The 15964-nt window shown below is 41.4% G+C and overlaps 1 protein-coding gene across 1 annotated transcript in view; it reads left to right on the top strand.

Moving 5' to 3' along the window:
* Positions 1–15964, top strand: part of EIF2AK3 (eukaryotic translation initiation factor 2 alpha kinase 3) — a 91454-nt gene that overhangs the window by 38836 nt on the left and 36654 nt on the right. Inside the window, exons 3-8 of the mRNA XM_075563122.1 lie at positions 7134–7328; positions 10350–10480; positions 12184–12418; positions 12741–12903; positions 13961–14101; positions 15416–15538. Of these exons, the coding sequence (XP_075419237.1) occupies positions 7134–7328; positions 10350–10480; positions 12184–12418; positions 12741–12903; positions 13961–14101; positions 15416–15538 (988 nt within the window). The remainder of the gene's footprint in view (positions 1–7133; positions 7329–10349; positions 10481–12183; positions 12419–12740; positions 12904–13960; positions 14102–15415; positions 15539–15964) is intronic.

Genomic DNA, 15964 nt, shown 5'->3' with positions numbered 1-15964 from the left:
TTAGGCGGGAAAAAAATAGAGAATCAAATGGAAAAAAAATTATATATGTATGTATTCGTTTATATGCATTTATTTACACACATATATCATTAGAGGAATTTTTGTTTTTATTGCTGGTAGTTCCCGTTTTAATACTAGTACTTCATTTTCTCAGTTGAAATTCTTTTTTCCACTTGAAAGTTAGAGTTCTTATTTTCACTTTCTAATATCAGATAGCAGCCCCTGGTAACATGTGCTGCTGATATTCATTATACCACTTAGATTTTGCTTGGATGCAGAGACTGAATTCCTTTTTAAAAGGCCAGATTTATTGGACCAGTAGAGACTAGAAAACCTTGGAGACTCTTGCCTTGAGCTGCCCTTTAAGGTTTCTACTGAAACTACTCCCAGACATCAGCTTTCAGCTAAATTAACTGGTTAGCTCATAAAATAAACAGTATCACCCATGAGTACTTCGTTAAATTTTTAATGGGAGCCAATCCAAAAACATCTGAGGCAAAATGGTCAACATTTACCCTAACAGAAAAAAATGACAAGGTCATGGGGGCTAGGATAGCAGGGAACCTAGATGAATGGAAATAGAAAAATCCGGATGGAAATAAAGATATGTTAACGTACTGTAGAAAATGCAAAGAACATCACTGAACGATGAGCCTAGCAATGGGTGAGAACTGAATCTCCTATGTAGACTTTCACCCAAAGTACAATAAGGTATGTTTAAATATTTAAAAAGGAAGAAAGTAATTTAATTATTTTGCTAAATTGCTTTGTAATTACATAGTTATTCTGGTGTCACCTTGACACTGAATTTCCTAGCCAGTGTGACAAACCTTTTACTTTTAATTTATGAACAAAAACATATACAGGAAACAAAATCCCCTCAATCTAGACAAGAGAACAAGAATTATGTGCATTTTAAAATGATTGGAGGGGGGAGCAAGCCACAGAATTCATTTGAGATGCAGAGCAGCGAATCAGAACAGATAGCTGTTTACGGGGACGAAGCAGTGGGATGTGAAAAGGCATCACCATAACCTACATTTTTTTTCTATCAAGAGATTTTCAGCTGACTGTCCTCCGGGTGAGTCATTCCTCTGCTGAGGAGGTGAGGTAATGCTATTGTGAGGGTGATGTCATCTCTACCTGAACTGCATGCATATTCTTGGGGCTCTCAAGGAAAAGCACCATCTGCTTCCAAACCAGCAGCTAGAAAGACTGCATGGTGATTGGTCCAGAGGTCAGCAGCCATTTGTGTGACTCATGGGCAGCCAATCAGCGAAGAACAGGGACACAGAAATGAACTTTTAAAACCATCATCCAGAAATATGGCAGAATGATTCATTATTGAGTCATAATGTTGTTTTATTTTGTTTCCTTTGTGCTTGCCTCACTGAGTTAGTGTTGTTGAAGAGTTAACTTCTAAAATGAGGCACTTTAATCTTTATTGCTCAGTATGGCCAGTCTGATCAAGACTTCTTAATTATGTCACCCATGTTTTTAATGGGAGATAACAAGGCAGTGTTCTTTTACTTTGGGAGGTCCACAGATCATCTTTAATGCAAAGAGAATGTCCCTCAGTCTGTTTGGCAGCTGTTTTTAGCACTCGGGAGCCATGGTGTTCCCTGAGGACCCACTTCTGTTTTAGGGGTCAAGATCTTGCTAATGGCAGAGGAAAGAGTGACAAGAAATGCTTTGTGCTTGTAGACCCATGATGCCTCTCTCTCTTGGAGTGGGACACACCTGCTTCCCCTATTCGCATCAGCCTAGTCCAGCTCTCGGGATGACTGGACAATTGGAATAGCTTTTTAAAAAATAATAATAATAACTAAAAATAACAAAATAAAATAACCCTTTAACTTATTTGAGTTTAACGGTCCTCAAAACAAAAAAACCCCAACTCACTGCCATCAAGTCGATTCTAAATAATAACAATCCTATAAGACATGGTAGGCGTGTTCCTGTGGGTTTTTGAGACTCTTTACAGGAATCTAAAGCTTCATCTTTCTCTCAAGAAGCACCTGGTATTTTTGAACTGCTGACCTTGTTGGCAACTCAAGGAGTAGCCCACTGTGCTAAATTCAGACTAACCAGAATTGAGAGTGCCTAACTTTAGGGCAGCACAAAAAGAGGAAGCCCTTTAACAAGATGGGTTGGCACAGTGGCTGCATCGATGGACTCACACATAGGAATGGCAGTGAGGATGCCACAGGACCAGGCAGTGCTTCCTTCCGTTGTACATGAGTCACGCTGAGTCACAATCAACTTGAGGGCACCTAACCACAGCAACGACTCTGGAGGGGGCGAGCGGTAACTATTTGGTTTAACCATCTATACCCTGAAATGGACCATCATATTACTATTGCCAGGCATGCATAGAATGACATAAATTTATTCTTAATGACAACTTCAGTTAGGACATTCCACCAAGGATAAGTAGAAAATTTTTATTAAAATTAAATCTGTTATCTGTTGTCATCAAAAAATATAAGAAGGGTGGGGGGGAGACTGTGTAAGAAAGGGAAGACTAAGATGATAACAACACATTCTAAGATATTAGTTGGAGTACAGCGTGATATCGTTTGAGTTTAATAAGGAGTCTGATTTTTTTTCTCTCATGAAGAATAATGGAAATCTTTGCCTAGAATTATGATGAGCCTTCTAGGTAAATCACAGAGCTCTTATAGTCTCTGGGTGCTCTTTCCTTTCCCTTCTCTTATTTGGAATTCATTTCAAACCACAAACAAAGCAAGCCAAAAAACCCTCGAGAAACCTACTGCGCCACCGGCTTGCCAGGCCTGTGCATCTGTATGGAAGCAAACTGCTAGTGTGCTCTAATCACTGACCATTTGGTTGGCAACTGAGCACTTCAACCGCTGTGCCACCAGGGTCCTGCACAAATAGATCATCTCCTGTCAACCAGCAGATTCTGACTCATCGAGACCTTTCCTGAGGCTGTAAATCTTTATGGGATCTTTCGCCTGAGGAAGGGCTGGTTGCTTTGAAAGAGGTACAAAAAGCCCCTCTGAGCGTGGATTCACTCACCTGACCATTTGTTCAACCTGACTGCTTTGTCACTTCCTCTGACCCCTCTCCCCACCACTCTCGCCCCTCCCTGCCACTCATTTCTTTCCATCGGTACCATTTGACGTTCGGGTTACATCATAGGCTAATAGCTTGCATTTCCTCATAGAGACCGTTTCTTACATGATCACAGTTCCCTTAGGCACCTCCTACATTTGCACTGATAAAAACCCTCCGCTCTGCTCCGCCCTCTGAGATCCAGTTGTGTCACTTGACCTAACAATGTCCTGTCTTGCGTCTTCCACCCCAGAGCAGCGTCTAGTCCAGGACTACCACCTTTCTTTGTCTTTTATGACAGTGATGTTTTTAAACACCACTGTCTCTGTTCCCTTTTAAAAAGAAGGAAAAAATAACTCCCTTATTCTGTGCTTGCTGATGTTTCCTTTGATGAGGCTCGGCGTGTGCAGTCTTGGCTGGAGTGCCGCAGAGGTACTGCAGTGGCTTATTTCCGAGTGGCACATCTGCCATGTAGTCCCCGTGTTCACTTTCTTTTTGTAACCCAGTCAAGATATTGATCGACCCTCCCAATGTGTCAGTACTATCTGTTTTCATTGCTTATACCAACTAAGTGTCTGTGGGGAGACTTTACAGTTGCAGTAGCTGTGTAAACATCACGTTCCTTATCAAAACCCCGTCACCGTGGATGAGTCCTGCCGGATCCAGTCTTCCCTGTGAGGTCGCAAAATGCTGATCGTTCCACCTCTAGCTTCCCTCCCCATCTGCTCAGCGTAGGCATTTGATTGCAGTAAGAAGCTCCTTTCCCTCCTAGATGTTATCTATTTGTTGTTATTTTTGTGATCAAATGGCCCCAGATTTGGCCAGTAGGAGCTCCTTCTACCTCTCTCTTACATACTTGTGACATGGCCCCAGCCTTTTCTGAGTAAAACAATAGAGGCTTAGCTCATATCTACCCTGCTCCAGTCCTGGAATGAACCATTTCTCTGAGGAGCCATGGTCTCGTTTAGTGGGGAATGGGATTGGATAATGAGATCTACGCACTAGGCAGCAGATTCTGTAACATTGTGTGAACACTAGCATACCTGGTACATATGTCTTTGTATTCTTTAAATTTAATGGTGTTTCAGCTGATAATTAGGGCCAAAAGTTGTATTACAAAATAGTATTAGGCTTGAGAAGATTTGTATCATTAAATTTACACCTCCCCAAATTTCAAAGCATAAGTAATACCAGCGTGAAAGTCAGGTAGGACTTTGTTAGGCAGAGTTGGGCAGGAGGTTTTCCAGGAAGAAGTGACATTGGCAGTGACAAGGAGCCCTAACAGTGCAGTGATGTTACGTGACATTTTAAAGTAATGTTCCCCAGTTTCCTTCCATGTAGTGGCTAATGAAAGGCAAACATGGAAATGTTGTCTGAGGTCATGTTTAAAGGACTTTCAATGTCATACTTAGGATTTGGGGTCTTTAATTAAGACGATAATAAAGAGCTGTTGAAGATTTTTGAGAAGTGTAAATAAGCTTAAACCGTCTCAGAGAGATTAATCTAGAAGATATGTAGAGATTGGATTGAGGACATTTCAAGTTAAGAAGAATTGTAAAGAGGCTATTATGAGAGGTCAGGCAAGAGATAACAAGGATTTGAACTGAAAACCTAGGTTAGAATAATGGTTTTCAACTGTCCTTTAGAAATACTGAGGACAGTAAACTTGATCCACTGCCATGGGGGAGGACAGTAAACTCAATCCACTGCCATGGGGGAGGACAGTAAACTCAATCCACTGCCGTCAAGTCAATTCTGACTCTCAGTAACCTTTCGGATAGTAGAATTGTTAAAAGACTGTAAGTCTTCACTGGAGTAGAAAGCCTTTTCTTTCTCCTATGGAACAGCTGGTGGTTTTGAACTCCTGACTTTGTAGTTAGCAGCCCAATGTGTAGTGCATTCCACCACGAGAGTCCGTGGAAGGATAGTAGAAGGGGAGATGTGTGAGTTCAGCAGCAACGTGGAATTCCCAGGCCCCTATGGCTCTGCAGGAAAAAGATGAAGCTTCCTACACCTAGGAAGATGTAGTTTTAGAATCCAAAGCGGGCAGTTCTGCTCTGCCCTGCTGGGTCTCTATGAGTCAGAACTGACTCCCTGGCAGTGGGCTTATTGTTATTGTTAACCCTTGAAAGAAATGATTCTGTTGCTTAAAGCACAAAAGGCAGAGAAAATTAGTGTTTAAAATGTTCACAAGACTAAAGTTTGTTTAAGTCCTTTTCAACAGTTCTTATTTTATGCTCCATTTTCGCAAAATTTTGAGTGTGTGTGTGTGTGCATCTATCTATCTATATGTATCTCTGTATGTGTAGATAGATACTTTTTTTAGTGGCCCAGAAAGTCTATATCACATAACCATGTACCAAAACTTGTGTATCTTGCCCATGAGATGATATTCTTGGCCCGGAATCTTGGTGGTCTTTTGGACTTCCTTTCTCATGCTCTGTGGACAGCCTTCTATGAAATCCGATCGACTTTACCTTCCAGTTAGATCCCAGACCTGACCAACTTTACGACCTCCATCCAAGTGTCAGCATCATCTGAGCCACCATTCTCTCTCTCTCTCTCTCATTTATTTGTTTTCCTTGTTCCTCAAGCATGACAGACAGACACACTTTCCCTTGGAGTCTTTGCAATGATTCACTCTCTCATCTTTTCTCAAAAGATATTTCTCAGTTGGACCTACTCTGACCTCCTTATGAATAGCCCCCCACTCATACATTTTCCAGTCTTCTAGTATTTTCCCTGTGGCATTTATCAACTAAAATTCTTTATAATTAATTCATGATGTTGTTGGTCTCCCATCACCTGAGTTTAAACTCCACCACAAGTGCAGTGATTACTGTCTGTATTGCTCACACTGATTTAACTAAAGCACCAGACCAGTGCCTGGATGCACTGTGGACCCATCCCCAGCACCCCCAAAAGAGACTCCCTGCCAGCGGGTTGATTCTGACTCATGGTGACCCGAGAGAACAGGATAGAACTGCCCCTGTGGGCTTCCTCGTCCTTCTCCTGCGAGCAGCTGCTGACTTGGTGGCTAACAGCCTGATTGCTGCATAACCCACCACGCCGTGAGGACTCTTACTAAACATCGTTCAAAGAAGGAAGAAAACTCGGAGCATAAAACCAGAGCGCTTAATTAACCAGGCTCAGTGCAGACTTGAGATACCAATCTCCAAGTCTGTGCCAGGGATTTGCCTGGTAAGTACAGCATATGCTGTTGGTGTGCTAAGAAATCATAGTGTACATTTGCATATGAATGACTAAGTAACTAATGAATGGCTAATAGTAAATAGTAAACTATTTATAGTAGCTATTAAGAATAGTAAGCTATTCTTAAATCCATTTGATCACAAAATTCTTTTGATAACTCATCTATAAGTATGGACCACTGATGCTTTGTGAACAGGAGTTCTAGTGGCATCGTGGGTTGCTCATCGGGCTGCTAACTCCCAGGGCACCAGTTCGACTCCACCAGCTGCCCTGAGGGCTAAAGTTGAGGGGGATCTTCTTCCAAGAGGGAGAATGGTAACATTTTGCTGACACATTGCAGCCAATGTCACAGGACAGTTTATATATGAATTGCCAAGTGAAAAAAACAATTTGCTGTGTGGACTTTCACAGAAGCCATAATAAAACGTTGGGGGTGGGGTGTAGTGATATATAGCCTTGGAGGCCTAAGGAGCAGTTCCACTCTGTCCTGTGGTGTCCCTATGAGTCAGAATGGACTTAATGGCAGTTGCTTACTTGTTATAAATGAAAGGGTGGAGGGAGGTTTGACCCCACCAGCTGCTCAATGAAGAGAAAGTGTGTCAGTCGCCTTCATAAAGATTACCTTCTTGGAAGAGTCAGAATGCACTTGAAGGCTGTGGGGTTTGTTTGTGCGTCTGATTGTGGTCTGTTGAGTCGCCGCTCTCTTACAGTTGGTTGATGGGTTGTGTTGCGTCTCTGGCTCCTCAGAAGGCAGCCGGAGTGCATCAAGCCCCAACCCGGCTCTTCGTTGCTCCTCTTCCTATCAACCCCAGGACTCTTGTAAAACCCCGCTTTTGTTGCAGGTATTTGGGAATAAGATGATCATTCCTTCCCTCGATGGTGACCTCTTCCAGTGGGACCGAGACCGGGAGAGCATGGAGACAGTTCCTTTCACGGTGGAGTCACTTCTGGAATCTTCTTACAAGTATGGAGATGACGTTGTTTTGGCTGGAGGCAAATCTTTCACGACCTACGGGCTCAGTGCCTATAGTGGAAAGGTGAGTGAAAATGGTGGGTTTTGGGGGTTTTTTTGTTTGTTTTGTTTTGCTTTTGAGAAAATCAGAATACATAAGGATAGAGAAAACACCTCAGTAGACTCTAATTTATCCTTTGAGATGTACTATTATTTCCTTCTGAGAATCTCATTTGTTTTAGTAAGGCTAGGCTAAGCAGTATGTTTCATGTATGTATTGTCAGTCTTCAGAAGAGTCCTTAGTGGTACCTAGTTTTTCCCGTTTTGTCAGCTGACAGGCCCTTTGAAGACTAATAATCACCATGATCATAAGAATGACTGTTTCTCCTCATTTACTTATCTAGTTTAGTCCTATCATAACCCAAGAGGAAAATCTGTACTCATTTTACAGATGAGAAAACGGAAGAACCTTTAAAAGATTAAGAAGACTTTCAAATTTGGATTTGGCTTAGATCATGCTGTTGCTGACCTTGATTTTTTTCCAGTATTAACTCTTGGAATGTAACCATCATATAATTTCCTTCTATGACTATATTGTTAGAAGTGACTAATTAAAAAGAGCCTTTCTTTTTAAAAAATGATCTGATTAACCTCTAAGCCTATCACCTGAAGACATCCTTTTACCCTGGAACTGAAACCATTTCCTGAGATCACCTTGTAGCTCAGTAATAGACGGGCCTGTCACATAGACAGTAATACCCCACTCACTGAGAACATGCTTTGGAACAATCAACTACGTGAGACCAAACAGGCATCATGGGCCCAGAAGCTCTGTTGAAAAGGCAAGGAGGGGCAGGGAGCCAGTAGATAGAGTCCTGACACATGGGGGATAGCATCCACTGTCACTGAACAATCAGTATAGAAATTGTGAATTGGGAAACTAATTTGCTGTGTAAACATTCACTTAAACACAATAAAATGTTTTTTTTAAAGAACAAGTTATAGTTATCATGAGACCTATACTGATCCATTTTGTGTCACCCTCTCTCACCGCCCTCGAGCCATTGCTGATTCATAGCAACCCCTTATGGTTTTCTGAGACTGGAACTTTCCTGGAGCTGCTGGTGGCTTTGGACTGCCAACCACGGGGATCGCAGCCCAACACATAACCACTACACCACCAGGCCGCCTTTTGTGTTGCTAAGCACTGAAAATATGGCTCTGCCTACCCTACTTATAAACATTTAAAAATATATAACTAAAGAACAAATGTAGCCATATCTCAAGTTTTATGGCACCCTGGCATCGAGCAAGTCTGTTGGCACTCTTTTCCAACAGCATGTACACATCATATTTCTTGTTACATTTTGGTGGTACTTGCAGTATTTCAAACTTTTTAGTAATGAATCCCATTGCATGCTGAATAAACTGCCCATCCATTGTCATCAAGTCAGTTGCTACTCTCTGTAGATTTTCCAAGGCTGCACATCTTAACAAGACTGATAGCTTCATCTTTCTCCAACAAAGCAGCTGGTTCGCTTTGAACCACCGACTTTGTTTGCCATTAAGAATCCCAACAGTTGCCCAATAATTAGTTACCAGTACATCTTTGATCAACTTACGGATGAAGAAAGTGGCAGACTTCTACTTCTTCCTCACTAGCTTATGCGGCTGGTGCATAAATTCGAATGGTATTATTAACTGGACTTTGTGGGTGTTGATGTTATATTGTTACATAAAGCATTGTTCTTCGATTGAGATCTTGAATTATTCTTTTGATGATGAATATGACATCTCTCCTTGAATTTGTTGTTCCTGGCATAGTAAATAATATGATTGCTTAAAAATAGCCACTACTGATTCATTTCAGCTCAGTAATACCTAGACTATCCATTGCTTTACTGTTGGATGATTTAAAATTTTCCTGGATTCATATGTTGCACATTCTGTGTACCAATTATTAATGGCTGCTTGCATTGGTTTCTTCTCCTGTCAAGTCATGCTCCACTAGCAAATGAAGGTCATGAAAACTTTGATTCACCCAGCTCATTAAAATCTCCTCTACTTCGGGTAGACAGCCATATTTTCAGTGTCTTCCAGGGCTGTCAGATAACGTCCCACTACTATTCACACAGTTTTCAGTAGCTAATCCCTCACAAGCAGCCCATTGGTCTTAGTCTTTTCTTCGTCTGGAAATTGCTGAAATCACAGTTTAGTCAAATATGTCTGTTATTATGCAGAAATTCTTTGAGTGTGGTTTTTTTCTTTCTGAAAATCCACTTGAAATTTTATTTATGACCTTTTTGCAAAGATGACGCAACTGGTTATTAATTTCTTTTGGGTCATAGAAATGTTTATTGGTACATTAATGGTTCTAGATACTGCATTTTAGCATTTGGTATTCTTACTGATGGGGCTTCTTGATACTTGGTTACTTCTTACACATCTCTTCAATATTCCTTTATGTTTACTGATTATAGAAATATCTCCCCTTACAGAAGGGTGGCGGAGAAGAGATGAGCCAGTCAGGGTGCAGTATAGCAACAATGAAACATACAACTTTCCTCTAGTTCTTTAATGCTTCCTCACCCACCCTACCCCCCCCCCCACTATCATGATCCCAATTCTACCTTAAAAATCCAGCTAGACCAGAGGACGTACACTGGTATAGATAGGAACTGGAAACACAGGGAATCCAGGACAGATGATTCCTTCAGGACCAGTGGTGAGAGTGGTGATAACTGGGAGGGTAGATGGAAGGTGGGACAGAAATGTGGGTGAAGAGAGATGTTGGACAGTGTAAGATATGACAAAATAATAATTTATAAATTATCAAGGGTTCATGAGGGAGGGAAGGTGGAGGAGGGAGGGGACAATTAGGAGATGATAACAGGGGCTCAAGTAGAAAGCAAATGTTTTGAGAATGATGATGGCAACAAATGTACAAATGTGCTTGACACAATGGCTGGCTGGCTGATGGCTGGCTGGCTGGATGGATGGATGAATGGATGGATTGTGATAAGAGTTGTATGAGCCCCCAATAAAATTTAAAAAGAAATATCTCTGTAACTTGTATCCTTTACTGGTCTGCATCTGTTTTTTTCAGGTGAGGTACATCTGCTCAGCTTTGGGTTGTCGCCGGTGGGATAGTGAAGAAATAGAACAAGAAGACATCCTGCTTCTGCAACGGACCCAGAAAACCGTTAGAGCTGTCAGACCCCGCAGTGGCAATGAGAAGTATGTATTCAGAGACAGTTACTACTCTAGATACTGTTGGAAAGTGTACCTGACACCAACATCGTCAGTATTTTATTTGTGGAGATTTTCTGAACTACTTTGTTGTCCTGAAACAGTATTTCCCAAAGTGGGTAGTACTGCCCCTTGGTGGGGGTGGGGTGGTCCAGGAGAGAGCTGCAGAAGCAGAGGCCCACACTCTGTCCTGGATCACGGGCCGTCCTACAGCAGTGTTTCATTGCTGGGGACAGGTGAGTCATTCTTTTGTTTTGTTTTTTCCTGAAAAGGGGGCAGAAGGACAAGTAAATTTGGGAACCTATTCCTTGAAAACATACTCTTTTTTAAAGAGAACTATAGGTCCTAAATTAAAAATGGTCTCAGGGTTTACAAATCTAGAACTGAACTTCTTACCATGTGCTTCAAGATACAGTAGCCAAAAAGAGTCCAGTGCAATGACTCTGTTTCACCTTAAGTTAATGACATTGTCCATGATAGCCCAACTAGCAGGTTTGTCTTCTGCTTACTTATCTCTCTAGTTCTGTCTAGTAGGTTGTTTCAGTTTGTCTTACTACCCAGGTTTCAATAGCCCATTTATTTGGTCGAATCCTCTTTCCAAAAATGAATTCTTTATATGATTTTTTATAACATTTAGATATGTGATTAAAAATTAAGACACAACTGGAATAGAGAGTCTGGATTTAAACCAGGATCTTGGTTTTTAAACTGAATACTTAAGTTTTAAACTGCCTCTGTAATAAAATTATTTTAATGTCTTTATCTGGTGACAGTGAGTCAGAACTTCAGATTTTGTTTATGCTGATGTAATCAAACTCCATTTTCAATCTTGAAAACTTCTCTCAAATGTAGTTAAGGATCCATTCTTTCTGCTTTCCCTAGACTATATGAATTGAGCTTTGCATTGACTAACAACTGGCTCTATCTTGGAGGAATATATATATCTTTTTCCCATATGTTTCAGTGTTTGCTGCTTGAAACCAACGTGACTCGGAGCTTCCTGAGTAGAAAGGGTCAGAGGTCTAAGCTCCATCCTCCTGAAGTTTAGAGTTTTTTCAGTAGAAGTTAGAATTCTTCGCATGGAATTTTATATCTATCAAAAGCCAAGCGTTTTTTCTATCTACTAGCTATAGGGGAAAGTTTACTGCCCTTTTATGGGTAAGAATACTGAAGCTCAAAAAGGTTAGTGACTTGCAAATCTGAGATTATTGTACTGGATGACATTGCCTCTTTGAAGCTGTTTTTATAAAAAAAATTCGCAGTTGATGGCATTCATCTTACCTTTCACATCAGCTTACTGGCACTTGAATGAAATGTGTCTAGCCTTTGATTTAGAGGTAAGCATACTGCATGGGACCCCATTTTAAGGTCATCTTGACGGTTTTAAGAACTGCACTATGATTTGGAAGCATGAAAATCTGTTGTTATTTTTGAGAAAACGTATGTCCTTCCAGTGGCTGTCAGTCAGCCCACGCTTTGAGAAACTTTGCTCCTAAGGGATCAGGGCAAAGCGCTCGAGGGCCCTCCTGTGGCCATCACTGTCAGCGCACGCCTTCCCTGAAGGGTGTGCGGAGTTGTTCTTTTTCTCATTATGAGATTTTAGGGTCTGCGTCTTGCATGTAGAAGAATGATGTATTATCTGGTTTCTTCATTTCAAAGTAATTTCTAAAACACACCTTTGTGAATTTAAGGTGGAATTTCAGTGTTGGCCACTTTGAACTTCGGTATATTCCAGACATGGAAACTAGAGCCGGATTTATTGAAAGCACCATTAAACCCAGGGGGGACAAGGAGGAGTCTAAAATCATTTCAGATGTGGAAGAACAGGAAGCTGCCATAGTCAACACAATCATCAAAGTGTCTGTTGCTGATTGGAAGGTCATGGCGTTTAATAAGAAAGGCGGACATCTGGAATGGGAATATCAGGTACCCGAGAAGCCCTGTGTGCTTTCTTCCCCTGGGTCACTGGACTCCTGGGGTTGGGTGGGAGTTAGCTGCCATCTGGGATTCTTGTTGTCTGTACCTCAGTAATTTGTGATTTTGAATGGTGTTTTCTAAGTTGAGATGACATAAGACCAAGACCTAGGTGGCGTGGTCCGCTCTAACTCAAGCTCCGTTGGGCTTCTATTGCTTGTTTTTCCGAGTAGATCACCAGGCCGTGCCTGGAATGGCTCGTGGACCTCCAGCTTCGCCGGTTGGTGTCCGAGCTCTTAACCCTGCTGTAAAACCCCTTTTCCCTCTCCCCTAGTTCTGCACTCCGATTGCATCTGCCTGGTTGGTTAAGGATGACAAAGTCATTCCAATCAGTCTTTTTGACGACACAAGTTACGTACCCCACAGCGAGGTTTTAGAAGATGAAGAAGACATCGTGGAGGCTGCTCGAGGGGCCACGGAGAACAGTGTTTACTTGGGTGAGTAGAAACCTCTTTCCGGTCATAGTACATGGTGCCATCTATTTAGGCTACATTCCCCACATTGTCTGTCCAACGTCAGGTATGTTGATAGCAGTTTTAATACCTGAGTACATTTACTGGCTTAGAATGAATGCCCTGGAGATTTATATGTTGGTTCCCATGCCTGCTATCGTTCAATGTGTTCACTTCTGAAACATTTAATTATTGTAACATAATGGTTTTCTCTGGGACCTGTATCAGAAAGACTTAGGAATGTTCCTGTCACACAGCCTAATTCAAATGACTCACGCATGTCTCTTCAAAGTCTTCAACTTTTCTGCGTGTGTGCTTACATTTGCATCTGTATCTGTTTGCTTCCCTTTAGAAACAGGGGTTTATTTTTTTCCGTTTTCTATGCAGCTGTATAACGGATCTGAAAAAGAATAACTCTGGTGTGCTTCTGAGCAATTGAAGACTTTTAATAGAGTACATTTTGAAATGCAAAGTCTAGTTATTTGAACTAGTCTCAGTGGTCAAATATTCATAAAGTTATTTAAGCACTGTCAGTGCCCCTTTCACCCCTCATTTTCATAAACAAAAAAAGCAAGACTTTGAAAGAGTAACATGTCACCCGCATTGTGATAGTGTTTAACGGAGTTGTTAGCACTATCGCTGGGGTTCTGAGCATGTCTGTAACTGTTAAGAAGAGAGTCATTTCATTCAGTGATGAGGAATCTTCAAACGGTTTGTGGAATGATAGAATTAAAAAGAATGTAAATTTCCCCTGCGCTTTTGAAGCCCCTCATACTAGTTTCACAAGGGTACATTTGCCTCTTTCTGTTGGAAATGTCTACAGGTAGAGTTTTCCTGTAATTATGGAAACATTATATGGACCGTTTCCCCTTCACTTTCCCTGGGTTACCTAGGAGTCAAACTCTGAGTGCTCCAGACCTGCTTCTCTGTTATAAAGAGCTGGGGAGCAAACGAATAAATCACTGGAATGAATCTAATTTTGTTCAATCAAAATGAAACGTATCTATTCTAAACATAATTGGTCATGCTTTTGCTCAATCAGGAATGTACAGGGGCCAGCTGTATCTACAATCATCAGTCAGAATTTCAGAAAAGTTTCCTACAAGCCCCAAGGCTTTGGAATCTGTCAACAATGAAAAGGCCATTGTTCCTTTGCCGACAATCAAATGGAAGCCCCTAATTCGTAAGTTAATTACCAAAGTTCACAAATATTGTTAAAGTGCTCGGAGTTCTATCAGAGAGATTAGAACTACTATATACTTGGTATTTTACTGATAAATAAGGAAGAGACTTCAATTATTAGTAATGAATTTTCATTTTCAAAGTATTATTTCATTAAAACAGCAGTTGCTTCACTAGAAATCAATGTTAATAAAATATTTCTCTATACAATTTTGAAAACCTTAACCATTCATTGACTACTCCCAAGTAACACTTAGCTTTTAATGTATGTTATTAAGAATCTGTAAGTAAAACTTAGCCACCTTTTTATCTTTCCACAGTTAAATGAGTCAAATTCAGATATTGGTCCACCTGGTTACCTTTCTGTTCCTTGTGGCCGTATTCTTACTTGCATGCCTCACTTCACAGTGTATTTCCTCTATGAGACCCCGTGCTTTCAAAGGCAAGATCCTCGGGCCATTTCTTTGGCTTTACATGTTCAGACTGAGTGGTGGTTAAATTCCTATGGCATCAGTGAGGCACTCGTGCTTCATTTTTTTTTACATTTTGTTGTGATTTCTTGGAGAAAATTGACATACCAAATTCAGTGCTCACTCAACAGTCCCCACACCTACCATGCAGTAACCTCAGTTACATTTCCCCCAATGGGGCAGCATTCCAATTACCTCCATTCTGCTTGCTCTGCAGCCACTCATCCAGCTTCCTTGTTCCCCTTAGCTTGTCATCTTCGGTCTAGGGGCAAATGTTAACCATCAGATCTCATGTAGATGAGTGCTTGACAAAGCATGATACCGATAGGTGGGATGATATATTTTATGAGCCAGTCTGTCTTTTGGCTGCCAGGTGACCTCCAGGAGGGGTTTGAGTTCCACATTTGACGAGAACCCAAGGTGATAGTCTCAGAGATTCCTCTAGTGTCTACTAGTCTAAGCCTATGAAGGCTGGCCCTTTTTAGTAATTTGAGTTTTTCTACATATTTCACCCCTGCTACCTGGGATCATCTGTTATGTCTCTTGTTGGAATGGCCAGTAGTGTTAGCTAGGCACTGTCTAGTTCTTCTGGCGTCAAGATACGTGAAGTCATTTTTTGGTGTAGATTACTAGTTGTATCGCCTAGTTTCTTCTTTCAGTCTTTGGTTTCCCTCTTTCTCTTCCTCACATGCCTGGAGACCAATGCAGCTGCATCTTACCCCGCCACGTGCAAGCTTCTCAGACCCCAGGCCGCCCTCCCTAAAGTAGGATGTGGACCTTACTGTATAAGCTAGGCACATGTGGTTTCATTCATCCTAAAGCTAAAATCGTATCTTTTGCTGCAGACTCTCCTTCCAGAACCCCGGTGTTGGTGGGGTCTGATGAATTCGACAAGTGTCTCAGTAATGACAAGTTTTCTCATGATGAGTACAGTAACGGGGCACTTTCCATCTTGCAGTATCCGTATGGTGAGTATGACGACTCCTTGATGGAAATACTGAGATTTGTTCATTTAATCTCATTTTACCTATTAATTTGAAACTAAGTAATAGAGTTCAGACGGAGACTAGTTGATTGGAGTGAAGACAATAAACTATCCCGAGAGGCTATATTGTGAATGCTAAGAAAGTGTGGAAACTAAAGTCAGATCGTCAAGGTTTAAATCCCAGTTGTGCCACCTCCTGAGCTGGCCACACCTCACTTGCCTCCATCTGAAGTTCTTTCATATGTGAAATGAGGAGAGTAATCAGAATATCTGTCCCGTTGGGTTGGTCGGAGCAAATGCATGTGCAGTCTTAATTCGCACTGTGCCTGGCATGTCACAGATGTTCCGTAGCATTGTGGTAAGTTGCTGTCAGGTCTGTTCAGATGCTGGCAGCCCGTGCGTACAAAGT

This window comes from Tenrec ecaudatus, chromosome 11 (assembly GCF_050624435.1).
Source record: "Tenrec ecaudatus isolate mTenEca1 chromosome 11, mTenEca1.hap1, whole genome shotgun sequence".
Classification (NCBI taxonomy): domain Eukaryota; kingdom Metazoa; phylum Chordata; class Mammalia; order Afrosoricida; family Tenrecidae; genus Tenrec; species Tenrec ecaudatus.
This window is presented reverse-complemented; position numbering and strand designations above follow the sequence as displayed.